General features: G+C 36.6%; 1 protein-coding gene across 9 annotated transcripts in view; it reads right to left on the minus strand.

Moving 5' to 3' along the window:
• The window catches only part of CAB39L (calcium binding protein 39 like), a 157,004-nt gene that overhangs the window by 58,285 nt on the left and 77,433 nt on the right, over positions 1-21,286 (minus strand). For all 9 annotated transcript variants that reach the window (XM_014790000.2, XM_004433665.3, XM_014790003.2 and 6 more), the window contains 2 exons: positions 20,350-20,514; positions 1,580-1,698 (listed from right to left, as the gene is read on the minus strand). In XM_014790000.2, coding sequence (XP_014645486.1) covers positions 1,580-1,698; positions 20,350-20,514 — 284 coding nt within the window. The remainder of the gene's footprint in view (positions 1-1,579; positions 1,699-20,349; positions 20,515-21,286) is intronic.

Genomic DNA, 21,286 nt, shown 5'->3' on the forward strand with positions numbered 1-21,286 from the left:
CCGAAATCCATTCTCTTCTTCCTGAGCACCCTACTACATTTCTCAGGTTCCCTTAAGAATTAAGGGGCCAAGTGACTAAGTGCTCTCAAACGGAACATGAGTAGGAGTGATGTGAGCCATTTCCAGGCCTGGCTCATAAATTCTCCCATGTATTTTTGCCTTCCTGTGGGCCAAAGTGGCAATGAACAAAGCGATCTTAGGAACCACATGTTGAAAGAATCTCTGCTGACCTAGAACATCTGCTCTGCACTATTACATGAGAAATAAACTTATCTTGTGGTGGAGCCACTCCATTTTGGGGTCTATTTGTTATAAAGTTTAAGGTTTGTTAAAAAATTAGCCCACCCTAACTAATACATGATACAAGTATATTTCCCTTTGCAGAACTGAAAGACATAATTCTCCAGTAAAAACAATATTTTGTGCTAAAAAACAAAGGAATCACAGTACACTACTTTGTTCAACAATGAATAATTACATAGACAATAATTTTATTGTGATTTTTTTATAAAATTAAAAATTGCAATAAAGTATATTGGGAGGATAAGGGAAAGGAAAATGGAGTAGTTGTGGTGGTAAAAAAACCAAATTATCATCTAGTCTATGAGAAAGTCAAAAGATAGTTTTTAAAATTGGTAAATCAAAAGATTAGTATAAGCCTATTATTTGTAATACACAGGTAAACACCAGAAGAACAAATAAAAAAGATGAAAGTGGTTGTCTTTGGGCAATGCAACTGAGGAATAGAGAAGGAAGAAGCAAAGAGGTGCTGTTTGTTGATATATCTTATTTTTAAACTACATGGTATGTATTACTTTGATATAATTAAACATTTAAAATGTATCAGAGTATTTGGAAACTGAACACAGACGAGATGGACTAGGTATGGAACATCACACTAGGTTTGAGATGGTAGAGCAGAAAGATAGGGAAGGGGAGGAAGAAGATAGTCTGCTGTCCCCAAGTCTTACTACATCCAGATCTCCAGCCTTCAGGAGTTAGAGGCCTCAAAATGTCCAAGAAACATTTATAAATGAGTATCCATAAAAAGTAATAATCAGGGATTCTACTATCTGGCTAGACTTTAGTTTTTCAGTTGCCCTATGGTCCCATATACATACAGTATTATTTACTCTATCCCCACGTGGAAGCATGTCATCTTGGCAGATGTTAGTCATTAGAAAGAATTGTGTGTGTGTGTGTGTGTGTGTGTGTGTAACGAAGGGATTCGGTCTCATGCAAACAGGAAAAGGGTACTCGCGCAGCTAGGAAAAGGGCAGACTGGGAAACGACAAGCAACAATAGAATAGGAAGAGACAGATAAGAGGAAAGTGGAGGAAAGAGAGGCAGTAAATGGAAGGAACTTTATTTAGAAACATAAAAGATGCAAAGAAAAGATTTTGCTGCGGCCTAACTAATCATGGAGACATAGATTTGGAGCGTTGACCTCAAGCATGGCAAATACCTTTACTATGATTCCAAAAGAGAACCCATCATATATCTCAAAGGAGGTGAATGCTATATACTTCTAACAACTATTCTAAACTCAAACCTACTTTAAAGGAAACCATGCACATACCCTTTGAGGAGCATAAAGAGGATATGAGGATGAGCACTAATGTACTCCACAGTAGGACTCCGAGTGCCTATCTGTCTTCTCAGGATGTTGTTAAATATCTGGGTCACATCTTTTTTTCCCTGTTAAAGAAACAAACCACCATTAAATTGCACACTTTAAATGGGTGAACTGTATGGCACGTAAATTATATCACAAAAGCTGTTAATACACACACACACACACAAACAGAAATAGCACTGTCCTTTACAACACGCAAAAACATTAATTTACTCTTTTCATTTATCTTTAATTAGCTGTGCTTTCAAACATTCAAACATAGAGTCTACAAAATGGATGCAGCTCCTTTCCACAGGATTTGCACTGTGGGAAATTTGAACAACTAGAGGTCTATTTCTCACAGCAGTAAATGAAATGGCGCAGAAGAATATAAAATAGCGAATACGAATTCTTTATTTTTTTTACTTTTTAGCTTTATTTAAGAAGAAAATCATGCTTAACTTTTTTAAACCTTCATAAATAAGGAGGGAAAAATAGATGAATAAAATAGAGATTTTAGCAAATGTAGGTTGGAATCAAATTCCTTTTTCTTAGATATACTTCTTGGTAATTTTTTCCCTCTGCTTTATCCATTCTCCTTTCACCTTGATGCATTAAAAAAAACGTGAGTTTTCTACTAGGTGGATATAGCTGACTTAGATGATCATAAGAAATTATATCTAGCCTAGATGAACAGAAGGAACCACTCAGTCCTAGTAGCCTGAGCCAGAGGAACTACAGCCAGTCTTGGATAGGGCTTCTTAGAGTCCTCATACACAAGACTTCCGCTCTCACACACTCTACAACCTGAGGCTAGCCTGCTTCTCCAATTGAAGCTCCAGATTGAACCGGAGTGTATTAAACAGAAAATAAGGACAAGAATGACATTCCACTGTCAATTACTATGGCCCTGATTCTGGCCTTTATCTCTCAACTGAACTATTAAAAAGCGTCATCCAGTTATATCTTCCACTTGAAAGCATCCTTCACTCTGCAGAGTGAGCTAGCTAGAATGCAAATGCGACCATGCCATTCTCTTCTCTTAAGCTCTTCAATGACTCCCTTTTGCTTAGAAAAACGGCCAATGCCTTCCATGACCTGGCCCTTGCCTACCTCTCCAGCCTCATCAGCACTCTCTCACTTTCCAATTGCTACTTTAAGTACACTTATACACAGTCTTTCATGCTTCTATACCTTTGTTCATGCTCTTCCATTTGTCCTGAATGCTTTCCCTTCCTTTCTTTTTCTAGCTAATTCTTAGTCATCCTTTAAGATTCAATTTAGAAGTATTTGTGTCTGGTATAAGTGCCCTTCTCTGTATTGCAACACCATCCTTTGACTACATTGATCAGTACCCCTACCTCTACCTTTACCATTGCCATAGCAGCTAACATTCATTAAGTCCTTACTCTGTGCCAGACACTTATGATAAGAGCTTTACATGTATTGTCCAATCCTCACAACAGCCTTATAATGTACATATTATAAGTAAAGAAATTAAAAACTAGCAAGGTTATCTTACTCAGACCGAATGTGGGAGAGCCAGGACTCCATCCCAAGTTGACGCAATCCAGAGCCTGGGTTCTCAGCCATCATACTAAACGGACGCCAACTCTGAACATAGCACATCGAAATGAATGAGTTTCGTCTCTAATCTCCTCATCAAACTATAAGCTCTCAAGGACACAGGCCACATTTCAATACTCATATTAAGGCCCAGTATATAGCAGTATTCAATATTTATTGGACTTATTTCTTAGTTTAGAGGCATAGCCATCTGTAAATCCTTTATCACAAATATGGGCCATTGATCTCTCCTATCTATCAATGTGGCACTTTTTTAATACTAAATGAACTAAGACTCATAATGAAGAGAAGACAGTAAGATTACTCTACTAATTACTCAATCTTAAACCTACTGGCCATATAAAATATGGACTAAGTATTGATTAAGAATAGTAATATATACAAAAGTATATCATTCACCTTATCAAAAATTGGCTCAAAATAGATCACAGACTTACATGTAAAACATAAAACTATAAGACTTTTAGGAAAAAACAGAGGAAAATCTTCAGGATCCAGAGCTAGGTAAAGAGTTCTTAAACTGGACACTAAAAGCACAATCTATAAAAGAAAAATTGATAAATTGAACTTCATCAAAATTTAAAACTTTTGCTCTGCAAAAGATCCTTTTGATAGGATGAAAAGATAAGCTACAGACTGGGAGAAAATACTCCAAACCACACATGTAACAAAAAACTATTATCTAGAATCTGTAAAGAACCCTCGACACTTAATATTGTAAAAACCAAACAATCCAATTAGAAAATGGGCAAAAGACATGAAGAGACATTTCACAAAAGAGGATATACAGATGGCAACAAGCACACAAAAGATGATCAACATCATTAGCCATTAGGGAAAGGCAAATTAAAACCACAATGAGATATTACTACACACCTATCAGAAAGGCTAAAATAAAAAATAGTGATAACACTAAATGCTGTCAAGGATGCAGAGAAACTACTCTTACACATTGCTGGTAGAGATGTAAAATGGCATAGCCAATCTGGATAATAATCTGGCAATTACTTAAAAAACTGAACATTCAACTACCAGACTAGCAATTGCACTCCTGGTATTTATCAGAGAGAAATGAAACCTGGCCACGAATATGCGGAGCAGCTTTACTTGTAATAGACAAAAGCTGGAAGCAACCTAGAAATTCTTCTACAGGTAAATGGTTAAACAAACTAACTGTGGTACATCTATACCAGGGACTACTGCTCAACAATAAAACAGGAATGAACTATTAGTACATGCAACAACTTGGATGAATCTTGAGGAATTATGCTGAGCAAAAAAAGCCAATCTCAAAAGGTTACACACAGTATGGTTCCATTTACATAATTTTTGACATGACAAAATTATAGAAATGGAGACCAGATTAGTGATTGCTAGAGGTCAGGGATGGGGTGGTGATGGGGGTGAGAGGTGAGTGTGGCTATAAAAGGGCAAGAGGAGGGATCCTTGTGGTAGGAAATTTTTTATATCTTCACTTTATCAATATCAATCTTAGTCATGCTACTATCCTATAGTTTTGCAAGGTGTTAACCACTGGGGAAACTAGGAAGGTACACAAGATCTCTCTGTATTATTTCTTACAACTGCATGCCAATCCACAATTATTTTAAAATAAAAATAAAGAAGGTTAATTTTTTTAAAGTATTTCTTCATCCAACATTACTTATTTATATTTTCAGCTTTACTGAGGTATAATTGACAAAACTGCAATATATTTAAAGTGTACAATGTAATGATTTGACCTATGTATACATTGTGAAAAGATTCCCATCATCCAGTTAATTGATACACATATCACCTGACATATTTACCCTTTTTGGGGGTGGGGGGTGACAACACAAGTTCTACTCTCTTAACAAATTTCAATTATAAAATAAAGTATTAGCAACTACAGACACCATGTTATACATTAGATCCTCAGACCTTATTCAAGTTACAATTGAAAGTTTGTACCCATTTACCAACCTCTCCCCATTTGCCCCACCCTCCAAGCCCCTGGCAACCACCATTCTACTCCCTCTTTCTGAGCTCATCATTTTTTTTTTTTTTGTAGATTCCACATATAAGTGATACCATGCAGTATTTGTCTTTCTCTGTCTGGCTTATTTCACTTAGCATAACACCTTTCAGGTTCACCCTTGTCACAACTAGTAGGATTTATTTCTTTTTTAAGGCTGAATAATATTCATATGTGTGTGTGTGTATATATATATATACACATATGCATACATATATACATTTTCTTTATCCATTTGTCTGTTGATAGACATGTAGGCTGTTTCCATACCTTGGCTATTGTGAATAATGCTGCAATGAACACAGGAGTACAGACATCTCTTCCAGATAATGATTTCATTTCCTTTGGATACATACCCAGCAGTGATACTGCTGGATCATATGGTAGTTCTGTTTTTAATTTCTTGAGGAACCTCCATACTGTTTTCCATAGTGGTTGTACCAGTTTACATTCTCACCAACAGTGTACAAGGGTTCCTATTTCTCCACATCCTTGCCAGCATTTGTTATATCTTTTCTTTTTGATAACAGCCATTCTAACAGGTGTGAGGTGATATCTCATTGTGGTGTTTTTTGTGTGTGTGTGAGGAAGATCAGCCCTGAGCTAACATCCATGCTAATCCTCCTCTTTTTGCTGAGGAAGACTGGTTCTGAGCTAACATCTATTGCCAATCCTCCTCCTTTTTTTCCCCCAAAGCCCCAGTAGATAGTTGTATGTCATAGTTGCACATCCTTCTAGCTGCTGTATGTGGGACGTGGCAACAGCATGGCCGAAGAAGTGGTGTGTCAGGGCGCGCCGAGGATCCAAACTCAGGCTGCCAGTAGCGGAGCGTGCACACTTAACCGGAGCGGGCACACTTAACCGCTAAGCCACAGGGCCGGCCCCTCATTGTGGTTTTAATTTGCATTTCTCTGATGATTACTGATGTTGAGTACATTTTCATGTACCTGTTTGCCATTCATATGTCTTCTTTGGAAAAATGTTCAGGTTCTGTACCCATTTTTCAATTGTGTTATTTGGCTTCTTGCTATTGAGTTGTATGTGTTCCTTGTACACTGTAGATATTAACCCCTTACTGCATATGTGGTTTGCAAAAATATTCTCTCCTATTCCATAGGTTGCCTTTTCATTTTGTTGATGGTTTCCTTTACTGTGCAGCTTTCTAGTCTGATGTAGTCCCCCTTGTTTACTTTTGTTTTTGTTGCCTTTGCTTTTGGTGTCAAATCCAAAAAAATCATTGCCAAAACCAATGTCTAGGATCTTACCCCCTGTTTTCTTCTAGGAATTTTATGGTTTCAGGTCATATGTTCAAGTCTTAACCCATTCTGAGTTTATTTTTGTGTATGGTGTAACATAGGGGGTCAATTTCATTCTTTTGCATGTGGATATCCCGTCTTCCCAACACCCTTTACTGAAGAGACTATCCTTTCCCTACTGTATATTCTTGGTTCTTTTGTTGAAAATTAATTGACAATATACACATGGGTTTATTTCTAGGTTTATATTTTTTTCCATTGATCTATGTATCTGTTTTTATGTCAGTACCATACTTTTTAAATAGTTTTGTAAAATAGTTTGAAATCAGGAAGTATGATGCCTCCACCTTTGCTCATTCTCAAGATTACTTTGGCTATTCAGGGTCTTTTGTGGTTCCATATGAATTTTAGGATTGTTATGTTATTTCTGTGAAAAATGCATTGAAATTTTGATAGGTATTGCAATAAATCTGTAGATCACTTCGGGTAGTACCGCCATTTTAACATTAATAATCCTTCCAATGGGTGAACACAGAATATCGCTCCATTTATTTGTGTCTTCTTCAATTTCTTTCATCAACGTTTTACAGTCTTCAGTGTAGAGATCTTTCACCTTGTTGGTTAAATTCATTCCTAAATATTTTATTCTTTTTGATGCTACTGTAAATGGAATTATTTTCTTAATTTCTCTTTCTGATTGTTCATTGTTAACGTAAAGAAACAAAACTAATTTTTGTATATTGATTTTCTGTCTGCAACTTTACTGAATTCGTTTATTAGTTCTAACAGGTTTTTGGTGGAGTCTTTAGGGTTTTCTCTATATAATATTACATCACCTGCAAATAGGAAAGTTTTACTTCCTTTCCAATTTGGATGCCTTTTATTTCTTTTTCTTGCCTAATTGCTGTGGCTAGACCTTCCAGTAGTATGTTGAATAAGTGGTGAGAATTGGCATCCTTGTCTTGTTTCTGACCTTTGAGGAAAAGTTTTCAGCTTCTCCCCATAGCTGTGGGCTTGTCATATATGGCCTTTATCATGTTGAGGTACATTCTTTCCATACCCAACTTATCATAAAAAGATGTTGAATTTTTATTTTTTAAAGATTTTATTTATTTATTTTTTCCCCCAAAGCCCCAGCGGATAGTTGCATGTCATAGCTGCACATCCTTCTAGTTGCTGTATGTGGGACACGGCCTCAGCATGGCCGGAGAAGCGGTGCATCGGTGCACGCCCGAGATCCGAACCCGGGCCACCAGCAGCGGAGCGCGTGCACTTAACCGCTAAGCCACCGGGCCGGCCCAAGATGTTGAATTTTCAAATGCTTTTTCTGCATCTACTGAAATGATCATATGATTTTTACCCTTCATTTTGTTAACATGGTGTTTCACATTGATTGATTGGTGGATACTGAACCATCCTTGCATCCCAGAGACAAATTCCACTTGATCACGATGTATGATCTTTTTAATGTATTATTGACTTTGGTTTGTTAATATTTTATTGAGGATTTCTGCATCTATGTTCATCAGGAATACTGGCCTATAATTTTCTTTTCTTTTAGTGTCCTTGTCTGGCTTTGGTATCAGGGTAATGCTGACTTCATAAAATAAGTTTGGAAGTGGTCCTCCTTTTCTATTTTTGGAAGAGTGTGAGAAGGATTGGTATTAACTCTTCTTTGAATGTTTGGTGAATTCACCAGTGAAGCCATCCAGTCTTGGACCTTCCTTTCTTGGGAGGTTTTTGATTACTGATTCAATCTCCTTATTAGTAATCGATCTGTTCAGATTTTCTATTTCTTCATGATTCAGTCTTAAGAGGTTGTACATTTCTAGGAATTTGTCCATAGTAGTTTTTTTATGATTCTTAGTATTTCTGTTATCAGTTTCATTTCTTTTATTTCTGATTTCATTTATGTGAGTCTTCTCTCATTTTTTCTTAGTCTAGCTAAAGATCTGTCCATTTTGCTTATCTTTTCAAAAAACCAGCTCTTAGTTTCATTGATCTTTTCTGTTGTCTTTCTAGGCTCTATTTCACTTATTTCTGCTCTGATCTTTGTTATTTCCTTCCTTCTACTAACTTTGGGCTTAGTTTGTTCTTTTTCTAGTTCCTTAAGGTGTAAAGTTAGGTTGTTTATTTGAGATCTTTCTTTTTTCTTAATGTAGGCATTTATCACTATAAACTTTCTTCTTAAAACTACTTTTACCACATCCCATAAGTTTCGGTATGTTCTGCTTCCATTTTCCTTTGTCTCAAGATAGTTTTTGATTTCAGTTTTGATTTCTTCCTGACCCATTGGTTGTTTAGGAGAATGTTGTTTAATCTCCACATATTTGTGAATTTTCTAGTTTTCCTCTTGTACTTGACTTTTAGTTTCACACCACTGTGGTTGGAAAAGATGTTTTATGATTTTAATCTTCTTAAATTTATTAAGACTACTGCCATTTTGTTAATTGTTTGCTGGCTGTTTTGCAGTTCCTTTCTTCCTCTCTTCCTTTGTGATATGATGATTATTTGTAGTGATATGCTTTGATTCCTTTCTCTTTATCTTTTGTGTATCTACTATAGGTTTTTGCTCTGTGGTTACCATGAAGCTTACAATAAAACATCTCATATTTATAATAGTCTAATTTAAGCCGATAACAACTTAACTTCAAACTCATATAAAAGCTTTACTTTTGTGCATTCTCTCCTCCCATAGTTTATGTTTTGATGTCACAATTTATATTTTTTTATAATTTTATACAAATTATTGTATAGCTATTTTTAATACTTTTGTCCTTTAACCTTTATACTAGAGTTATAAGTGATTTACCCACCACCATTACAATATTAGAGTATTCTAAATTTAACTACATATTTACCTTTACAAGTGAGTTTTCGTATGTTTCCATGTTACTAATTAGTATCCTTTCATTTTGGCTGGAAGAACTCCCACTAACATTTCTTGTAAGGCCAATCTAGTGGTGATTGACTCCTTCAGCTTTTGTTTGTCTAGGAAACTCTCTCTCCTTCAGTTCTGAAGGACAACTTTTCTGGGTATAGTATTCTTGATTGGAAGTTTCTTCTTTCAACACTTTGAATATATCATTCCACTCCCTTCTGGCCTCTAAGATTTCTGCTGAAAAATCCACTGATAGTCTTATGGAGGTTCCTTTGCATGTAACAAGTTGCTTTTTTCTTGCTGTTTTTAAGATTCTCTCTATGTCTTTAACTTTTAACAATTTAATTATAACGTCTCAGTGTGGGTCCGTGTGGATTTATCTTATTTGGTACTCTCTGGGCTTTCTGGATCTGGATGTCCATTTCTTCCCCCAGGTTAGGGAAGCTTTCAGCCATTATTTCTTTGAATAAGCTTTCTGTCCCTTTCTCTATCTCTTCTCCTTCTGGGACCCCTATCATGCATATATTGGTCTGCTTGATGGTGTTCCTGAAGTCTCTTAAGCTATCTCCACTCTTTTTCCTTCTTTTTTCTTGTTATTCATCTGATTCATGAATTCCACTACCCCATTTTTGAGTTTGCTGATCCTTTCTTCCATTTGATCTAGTCTGATGTTAAACTCCTCTATTGAATTTTTCAGTTTAGTTATTGTATTCTTAAGTTCTCTGATGGTCCTTTTAAATATTTTCTATCTCTTTGTTGAAATTCTCCCTTAGTTATTACGTATTGCTTCTTGACTTTAGCAAGCATCCTTATGACTATTATTTTGAACTCTCTTATCAGGTAAATCACTTATCTCCATTTCATTAAGATTGGTTTCTGGAGATTTATCTTGTTCTTTTGTTTGGAACATATTTCCTTGTTTCTTCATTTTCTGTGACCCTGTGTAAATTAGATAAAACAGTCACCTCTCTCAGTCTTGACAGAATGGTATCTTGTAGGAGTTGAATTTTGCCAATCAATCTGGCCCAAACTCCTGGTTGCCTCTCAAATTTTGTGATTGTCCAAGCTGCCAAGCTGTTCTTAGTGGCTCCTAGTAGTTGAGGGTGTGCCAAGACCCATCAGTGTCCCAAAGGGGAGGATTGCATTCAGCACCTACATGCAGTCTGATGAGAAGCTGGACCCTGAGGCACTAGCTGGGAAAGTATGCAGTCAAACCCCTTCCAAGGAGAAACTGGAGATGGCTTTTACTGCCTGCTCCTTCTTCACTGAGCCTGGGTGTATAGCTGTGGGGGATGCTCCATCTAAAAACTGCTTCTTTGTTTCATATAGTACTACAGGACTCATGAATGCCAGCCCCATTGACTACCAGAGCTAGGTAATTTGGGGGCCTATCCCTCAGGTGGCAGCCATAAAAACTGAGGTACTAGATGTGTGGACAATCTCCTTCCAGGTAGATACTGGTGACTTGGTTTTACTGTTGAGCAAACCAGAGAAAGAAGGTAGGGGAAGTGCCCATCAGCTCTTTTGGGATCTTGGGAGGATCACATTCAGCACCTAGCTGCATGCTAATTAAAAATCGGACCCTCAGGCAGCAGCTCATAGAGTATGCACTCAAACCCCTTCCACGGAAAGACTGGGAGAGGGACATTTTTGCCTGCTCCCTCTCTGCTAGCCCTGGAGAGATAGCTACAATGATGCTTGCATGCCCTTTAGCAACTGCTTCTTTGTTTGCTATAGTCCTGTGGGACTCGTGAATGCAAGCCCTGTTAGCTTTCAGAGATAGGTGATTTGGGGGCCCACCCATCAGGTGGCAGCCTAAAAGTTGGGCCACTAGATATGTGGTCCAAACTCTTTGCCCCTCAGGGAGAAGCTGGGAGTTGGGGGCTGCCTCCCAACTGTATGGCGCTGTGGTGGCAGTAGGGTTTATGGCAAGAGTGTGTCTCAGCCTTTCCTACCCATTTCGACGTGGGTATTTTCTCAGTTGCCTGATGAGGAGTCACTCAGCTTGTTTGTGGATTTCTCTCAGAGGGAACTGCTCCCTGTGTAGCTGTATATCCAGTATGTCCATGGGAGGAGGGAAATTCAGGATTCTCCTATGTTGCTATCCCAGTGTGGAGTTCCAGTAAATTTTTAAATAACAAAATTCAATGCTGGTTCTCATACATTGTTGGTAAGGATATAAAGCAATCTAATAATAACTGACTGATGTGTTAGAATCCCACTTTGAGAAATGTAGCCTGAGGAAATAATCCTAAATAACAATCCTAAATACAGAAAAAACAGTTTCAGGCACAGAGATCTTTATCATAGCTGTGATAACAAAGAGTTAGAAACAATCAATATATCCAGAATTAGGCATGGGTAAATAAATTATGGTATGTCTAACTGGCAGAAATAAGAAACTGGAACAGCAAAATGTTGGCAATAATTAAATATAAGAAATATCTATAGCTATCCATTGCTTTCATTTTATTTCACAGAAAGAAATAAAAAGAAGGATAGAAATAAGGGATGGAGAGAGAAGTAAATAGCAGAGAAGAAAGGAAGGAAAAGGAGCCAGGGAGGAACAAGTATTTAGGCGGAAGAGACACAGAGAGATAAAGAACAGGCACACAGGAAAGTAAACTATATCTTCCCATAAGAAAAACACTGCAAAATCCAAATTTTAATAGAAATTAGGAGGTAAATCTTCATTTTAAAAGTATATTTTAGAATCAGTCGTTTCTTATGGCTGAGTAGTATTCCATTGTGTATATATACCACATCTTCTTTATCCATTCGTCCCTTGATGGGCACCTAGGTTGCTTCCAAGTCTTGGCTATTGTGAATAACACTGCAATGAACACAGGGGTGCATGTACCTTTACAAATTGGTGTTTTCAAGTTCTTTGGGTAATTATCCAACAATGGAATAGCTGGATCATATGGTAGTTCTATCCTTGATTTTTTGAGGACTCTCCATACTGTTTTCCATAGTGGCTGCACCAGTTTGCACTCCCACCAGCAGTGTATGAGAGTTCCCTTCTCTCCACATCCTCTCCAACACATGTTGTTTCCTGTCTTGTTAATTATAGCCATTTGTGACAACATGGATGGACATTGAGGGTATTATGCAAAGTGAAATAAGTCAGAGGGAGAAGGTCAAATACCATATGATTTCCTTCATTAAGTAGTAGACAATAACAACAATAAACAAACACATAGGGACAAAGATTGGATTGGTGGTTACCAGAGGGGAAGGGGGGAGGGAGGAGCGTGAAAGGGATAATTCGGTACATGTGTGTGGTGATGGGTTGTAATTAGTATTTTGGTGGTGAACATGATGTAATCTATGCAGAAATAGAAGTATACTGATGTACACCTGAAATTTTTACAATGTTATAAACCAATGTTACTGTAATAAACAAAAAATTAAAAAAAAAAAAGAATCAGTCGCTCTCACAATTTTAAAACACTAAAAAACATTCATACTACATGAATTTCATTTACAGAGATGTTAAAAAATATATTTGCTGTATAAAGGAGGTATAGCTGTAAATATAAATGAATTTTGAAATGAAAGAAGTGGTCTGTTTTGTTCAAACCTTTCCAGACTCTAAAGTGTAATACTGCAGAATAAATATCAATCCTCTTTGAAATGTCATAAGAGCGTGTTTTTCATACTTCCCAGTAAAATGTCACAAGAACATTTCCATACAGCATTCCAGTGAACAGCAGAAATGAAGCTCCACAGAACTCTATCCAACTTTTACACAGAGGAAAACATTCTTCTGGTTCATTAGCAAATGTGTGCAAAGGCAAAGGAAGCCCCCTGTGGATAATAAAAACAAGTTCTGCTACCAGGGGCAGCTTCCCAAAACCAAGAGAAGGAGCAGAATGAAAAGGATTAGAGAAAGTTTAAACAAGTACAAATGATGAATGATGGTCTCTACATTACATGTAATCTTTGTAAATATCCATTCATCACACTATATCTAACTGGAGTAAAACCTTAACTATTCAAACCCAATCTTCTGCAACCCTCAGGCTGCCAGATCTCAAGCTCTGGATCTACAAGTGGCCAGAAGAAATAAAAAAGAAAAAAACTCTAAAAGCATCTTTGATGATAATGAAGAAGCATCTAAAAATGACCAAAAATGTCTGAAATTAGCCAGTAACTCTAAGATTACATATAATGTAACCGATCACATCTCAAATGTGAAGAAGCACTTTTGTTAGCTGGCAAATTCAAAAAAGATCAGCCCGATATAAGATGCTCAACGATTATTTGCTGAATGAATGATATATATGGAAGTACCAAGTGGAATCAAATAAGAAAAGAGAAAAAGAGGGAAGACAGAAGTGATCAACAGTAGTCACAGCAATTAGAAGTAACTGCTAATAAAGAGCATCCTTCACTGATAACAGAAGTGAGAAAAGGCAAATGAGAGAGTAAAATAGGGCACAGATTGGAAAAGAAAACACCCACTTTAAAATTTCTGCCATTGACTTGTATACAGAATACACAAATAATTCTCAAAATTCAACAACCAAATAGAAACAGCAAAAGATCTGAACAGACACTTCATAAAAGAAGAGATATGATGGCAAATAAACACATGACAACATGCTCAACCTCATTAGTCATTAGGGGAATGCAAATTAAAACCACAATAAGATACCACTAACACTTATTAGAAAGGCTAAAATTAAAAAACCAAAGCCGGGGGCCGGCCCCGTGGCTTAGTGGTTAAGTGCGTGCGCTCCACTGGCTGGCGGCCCGGGTTCAGATCCCGGGTGTGCACCGACGCACTGCTTGCCTGGCTATGCTGAGGCCGCGTCCCACATACAGCAACTAGAAGGATGTACAACTGTGACATACAACTATCTACTGGGGCTTTGGGGGAAAAATAAATAAAAAATTAAAAAAAAAAAAAAAACCAAAGCCAAAACAAACAAAAAACCCCAAGACTATCCAAAAATCCTACTCTTAGGTATTTATCCAAGTGAAATGAAAACCTATATCCACACACAAAAAACTATAAATGGTTACAGAGGTCTCATTTGTAATTGCTAAAAACTGGAAATTCCCTAAATACCTCTCAACTGGGGAATGGATAAATGATCTGTGGTACATCTGCACAATGGACTATTACTCAGCAATAAAAAGGAACAAACTCCTGACACATGGCAACAACATGGATGAATCTCAAATACATTATACTAAGTGAAAGAAGCCAGACTCAAAAGGCTACATTCTGTGTGAGTTACATTTACATGTCTGCAAAGTCAGAAATACAGGAATAGAGGATAGATCAGTGGTTGCCAAAAGCTAGGGGTAGGAAAAAGAGCTGATTACAAAGGGGCGTGGGAGAATTTTGGGAGGTGATAGAATTGTTCTATATCACAGAACTGTGCAGGGGAGAAGGTTACTATTTGTAAATTACACCTTAATTTTAAAAAATGAAAGTTAATTGTAGCCACGGAAGTCACAGACTTCTCTATTCTGCTCCTGTACGTGTTACCTTGGGTGAGGCGGGCAGGGAGAGTTGAGGTGGGTAGGGCAAATGTTTGTGAGGAATTTCAGTAGCAGAGCTAGATAGAGCAGTCTATGGGGGGCGAGGGTGGGGTGGGGTGGGGTGAGCGTTCGCTGCATGGATTAGCAAGGACTCTTTCCCAGAGGACTAAAATTCAAACTAAACTAATTTACAGATACTGAGAAAGTTTCAGAGAAACCAAGCACACGTTAGCAGAGAACTAATTGCTCTAAAAAACTTTTAAGTTCCAGAATCCTGCAGAAAAACTCTGGTCCTGCTTTGGTCAGATGTCCACTGCTGGCCAATCAGCTGTGTGTCGGGCAGGATGTCATGTTGCACAAAATGGTTCCTCCCACTGTAATCATGTGGGTGGGGAAGGAGGGAGCATTCCCCAGAAAGCAGAGGGGCAGACAAAATATTCTGTACATTATACGTGGCATGAGCAGTCTTCACCCTTACGGCAGATTACATTCCTTAAAAACCATGATAAGGTCAAACTAAAATGGTCATTGTCTTAATTTTTATAGGGGGAATACAAACAATTAACAGGCTATGCTTCTGATTAAGGACCAATACCATTTTTAATCACCCATAAATTACGTACTGTTATAGGTATAAAGGCTTCTAAAGTTTATATTCATTAGTTTTACGGGGACAATAGGCTAACAATAACATAAAATCCTACTTAATATAATATAGTATTTCCCCACTCCAAATTGTAAATTCTTTAACTTAATTTGTCTAATGACAGGTGCAAAATATATAAACAACCAATCAGGATCAAGACCAAATAGAATCAATGCCTTACACACAAAGTAAGCATTTCAAATTGTCATACGCATGAAGTACAATCAAAGCTTGTATCTTAAAGCTTCATGATTTCTCATTTTTACAGTAATAAAACCAAAGGTTAAGGACCACTTTAATCAGGGCCAGGGAAGAGAAAAGGATCTTTACAGGACAGAAATTTTCAAAAACTTAGGACCACAAAATGGCTTATTTTCCTGATTTTTTTTTTAACGTAGCAAGAAATAATCATTAGAGGTTAAATTAAAACAGTAGTAAGTTTTCTGCTTCTTTGAGCTGCTTTCTAATTCAGCCTGAACAGCTGACTTTGCATCCACCTTAGTTTTGCAAGGCACACCTGCCTTTAAAATGAATGCATCAACTCTTACATGCAATAAATTTTCATCCTTTGATCTCTTATTGCATTGTGTTTCAAAACATCAAAGAATCTAAAGCTGCGTCTTTAATATCAGCCAAACCTCAAAACACACAGCTCTGAGTTTGATCCTGAGCCTGCAAAATCAAAAGACTTGCAATCTTAGCCATAAGCTGAAGTGGTTCTTTTTTGTCAGCAATTTTAAGGCTTGAAGGATTAGATAAAAATTTATCGCTACAAAGTAATGAGATTTTCTTTTTAAACAATCTTAACCCAAAGGTCTGCCTCCTAACTAGCCCTTATTCATATAACAGCAGGATCCTCCAATACTTTCCTTACCCCAATGGACCACTCCCCTCTTGATTTCTGAAGGAGAAATGGGTTTGTCACCCAGATTCCTGAGTCAGTCCCTGCTACCCAATTTAAGGCAACGCCTTGGGCCACCATCACTGCTGTCAGCTCTGGATTTCAAATCCCTGCTCCCAGCTCCTCTCAACCCCTGTCCATTGTCTTGCCTCCTGCAACTAGTTATTTTCTCAATACCCTATTTATCCCAAGTGTGGAAAACTGCCACTTCTCCTTCACTCAACATAGACTATTATTACATAGTCCTTTTATCAAAGGTTTAAGGGTAAGAAAGGGTAATTATAGCACAGTGCAGAAACAACTTCAAATTGAATCCTACTTATCACTATTATTAAAGGTTCCTTACCATTCCTGATCATCTTTTTCCTCAAGCCCCTCCCTCTCTCATGGTTCTGGAGCCTTCCCTCTCACTCCAAACCCTACCCCTATCTCTCTTCTATTTCCTGCTCCTAACAAATTTAGCCAAAGAGAGGGCATTCCTCAAATTTCTGTTACTTTACTCTACAAAGGGAATCTAAGCTCTTTTCTTTCAGGCTTTTCCTTCCAAACACTGCCTCGAGACCTCACCTTTCACAACTAACAAAAAAGCCCATCTAGGTGTCTTCTAAACAAAAGTTCACTTTTTTCTCTGTAAGGAATGTTCTGTCCTTTTAGGTTATCTGGCAAAAGCTGCAGCCCATCCCCAAAGTAATAATTTTTCTTTCTTGTTACAAAAACACATCAGAAATTTTATAGTCAAATGACTATTGTACTCTTCAAAGAAGCTCCAGGAGAGGTTATTCACTTAATGAAATATTATCATCATTACTCTTGAATTATTTTCTACACAATTTACTAATTCTTTCAGAAAAGTGGCTTAATGCTGTGCCTCAAGACATCTTCCTTTGGTCCAATTCTGTTACCTCTGCTTCTCTCTCTCATTCTCATTCCTACATTCATTCAACCAACCAATGGACATGGCACTAGGTGTGGGAAACACCATCCTAGTACTCAAGATACTCTCAATCCAGAAGGTGCTGTACCCGTGCTACCTATGAACTAGGAGATGAGGAGGGTGGGGTTCTGTGTGATTAGACTGAGTTTTGAAGTTAGGAGGAATTTTATTAAGCTGTCACTGGCTTATATGGATACTTTAGGCTTGAGAAGGAAAGTTGCTGCCTGTATGCTGATCATTTATGCCTTCAGTCTAAAAAGATATATAGCACATTTCTCCAGGTAGGCTAACAATGCTAGTAATGCTGCCTCCTTCCTGAAAATACTATGAGTATGTAGTTGGTAGAATGCTTAAAACCAAACTGTCCTAAATTTTAACTGTTTTTCATTCATTCATTCAACCAAGAAGTATTTATAGTATTTACTTTCTCTGGGCTTGAGAAGGACAGCTTCATCTACTGAATGTCACATTCATTTAAAATTATGTTCTGAGTATTGTGTTACATCAATTGAATGAACAAAGGCAAGAACTGTCTGGTCAATTATACCTCAATAAGGCTAGGGGAGAAAAAAGAACTATCTGCTACTATCACAATAACAGATCTTCACAATGATAGTTTTGAGCTATCAGTAAAAAAATTGTTATATCTAATATATTATTTTGGAGGAGAGGCAAGCATATAATGCATTTTATAAAGAAAATGTAAGGTAATCCACAAAAGTAATCTATTTAACTCTTTGCATTTGAAGAGTTAATCTTTAGCTACATGGAAAATTCAAATATTCAGAAAGATATTTCTTTTCTCCAGGGATTCCAGAGAGTAAAAGTTTACTCTACTTGATAATGTATAATTCAAGTTTTAGGCAATTGAATCTTAATCCCAAAACAATTTTTAAGTAAACATCCTCTGTAAATTTATTTATTTTCAGTATATCATGTAAAATAAGGGAAATTCACCTAAGTGTTTCTTACTGTTCCACTTTTGTTGTCTAAGCCAATGCTGAACAAAGTTGTGAGGTACTCAAAGTTTCTCATTGGTGTACTCCTATCTCCCTAACTCCTGGAGAGCAATTTGAACCCATACTATTCTGTGGCTGCTCAAGGCTTCTCCAGATCATTGTACCTGACAACATCTTATCCCTGACTTATTCTTCAAAACATAACCATCCTTGGTCATATTCCCTCCAGCATCCAAGTGCAAATTGGGCTAATGTCATAAACTAACTCAAGCTAACATATTAATTAATGATGATAATAGCTTAATATATTGCTGCTTTCAGGGAAATGTGCAAAAAAATAAATGTATAGAAATATAATACTGTAATCCAAGAGCAGGGGCCGTTTTCCCTTTTACAGTCACTGACCAACTAAACCTCAAACTAAAATAATAAACAAAAAAACCAAACAAATGTCAAGAGTTATAACAAAAATAAACCAGCTTAAATTTAACTTTAGTTTGAGAAAGAGGAAATGAAACTATACTACGTTGTATTTTTATATAATTTGCACATGTATTTAGTGTTCTTTCATACGTATACATATTTTATTTAGTTTAATATTTAAAACAATGCTGTAAGTTTATATTATTCCCATTTTTTAGATGAGAAAATTTAGTCTCAAAGAAGTTATGTTACTGACTATAGAATGCCAGAGCAGGGACTCTAAACAATTCTAATCCCAAGTCAAGTGTTTTTCCATTATGCACAGCTTCTATAAATGTTCATAATATCTCATTTTAAACTAAATAAAAGAAACACGAAAGCATATAAACATAATGATAAAGCTACACTTTAATTCCACATATGGCCAGTTTAAAAGGGAAATGGGGAGTAAAATGGGGAGGGAGCGTAGGCAAGCCAGGCAAGAGAAAAAAGAAGGAAAAGAGATTATTGGGCAGAAAATGTCAGATACAGGAATAGATAAGGGAAGGAAAGAAAGAAAAAGACAAGTGCATCTGAAAGGAAGGAGGAGCTGAAGTCTGGGCTCTTTGGGGTCCTCACTGGTGCTTCCAGCCAACACACCTGGCTCCACATCTCCAGAGCAGTCTTGCTCTGCATTCCTCCTTCTTGGCTTGAAGCAGCCAAAAATTTTCCCCCATCTAAGCTGTCCAGAGAGCTCTGGCCCAGTATTTCCACAGGTCCCCAGAGCCCTGACCATACCTTGGTCTAACCACTGTAACTAGTTTTCCTTTTACCTCCTTAGTTACAAAACTAAAAGCAATTCACTTTAGAAATCTGCATTATCCTCTATCTCTGAGAATTAATGGAGACTTAAGCACTGACCTGATAGCAACAAAAGCCTGATAGTAGCAACAAAACAATAAACAAATCAAAACCAAGACTTCCACCATTGAAATAGCCAATGCCCAAACTTGCCTAATGTACACATTTTTCACTGAAAAATCACTGTTCTAAGTTAGATATACCATAGATAATAAAACACCTACACATATTCACCACTTATGTTTCTAGGTTTTTGTTTTATTTAATTTATTATTTAGATAAATTAAGTATAATTGCTTTCAAAATGAGACAAATATCCTATATTACTAGCCTTTAACAAACTTTTTAAATTGGTATAATATTTTAATTAAAAGAACAGGCTTGAGAGACACTGAGTTTGAATCCCAGCTTAGGCTCTTAGTAACTGAGTGCCTTTGGGCAAATTACTTAATATCTTTGAACTTTAGGTTCTTCATCTATGAAACGGGGCTAATAATATAGTACCAATCACATAGGTTATTTTAAGAATTAAATGAGTTGAGTGCTTACAACCGTACAACATGTAGTAAGAATTTAACAAATGTTATTATTAGCTACTAACTTTGCTACTTCGCTGCACAAAACTTAACTGTAGTATACCTTTTTGCTCTTCTAAAAAAAAGATTAAAGTGATTTTAGATGTTTTAGAAAAAACTGAATTTTTAAATAATCAGTAATAAAAAATTAAAGTCAAATACTGATAGTTATATATACTAAAATCAAAAAGCAGAGATGTCCTTTTACAGATAGTTTACCTCAAAGTCTATCAACTGTAGGTCAGCTATCAGTGTCACCAGCAGCCCACTATTGTAGAGTTCTTGTGCCAGCTGAGCCACAACTTCCGTTGGGGGTTCCTTGTCATTTGCACCACACAGAATTTCTTTCATTGCTTGCAGTGATTTCGACACTTCTTCTGAAGTCTAGTGACCAAAAAGTATGCTAATAGTTAAGAACAATAAAAATTTTCAGGCTATAAACAAACAAAAACCACTTCTTGGGCCCTGATTATTTATGATCAAAGAATACTGTACAGTTACAAACAAACAAAAACATTTAGTAGGCACAGCTTTTTTATTTTAGAAAATGTTACTACAATTTATTTATATAAAAAAGATCTCTAGTATTTCTACTTAGTCAACATAATTGAAACAATCTTCCTTTAAATCATACTCAGACACAGCCAACTTTGCTAGTAATTAACTATAAAAATAACTCTTGAAAATTACATTTGACTCCATTTTGAAGACTTATCAGTAGCTACTAGTATTTACTTAAAGCATTTGTTAAAGTTTTTCAACAAATCCCTATTCTGATTTTTTAATGGACTAGGTATAAAATCATAAGCTGCCAAAACCCATAAACTTTGTCAATCCACTTACCCCTCACACATAATCATTATCTTTTTTGCTGTCTATGAAACTTCCAAAAAAAACCCACCTCATTGCATATTAAAGAATAATAGGAAAATCCATAGAAGTAGAAAGTAGATTAGTGGGTGCTAGGGCCTGGAGAGGGGAGAATGAGGAACGACTGCTAATAGGTACAGGGTTATATGATATGTGAATCACACTCAACAAAAATTTTTGAAAAATTAATACAGGTGAGGAAAGGAGAACAGGCCAATTAGTTAATTTGATTTGCTAAATATTTTTAAAGAAACGCAGTTCTATTACTTTCAAGTAAAGTACTCTA

This window comes from Ceratotherium simum, chromosome 10, assembly GCF_057802395.1.
Source record: "Ceratotherium simum simum isolate JZ-2026a chromosome 10, ASM5780239v1, whole genome shotgun sequence".
Classification (NCBI taxonomy): domain Eukaryota; kingdom Metazoa; phylum Chordata; class Mammalia; order Perissodactyla; family Rhinocerotidae; genus Ceratotherium; species Ceratotherium simum.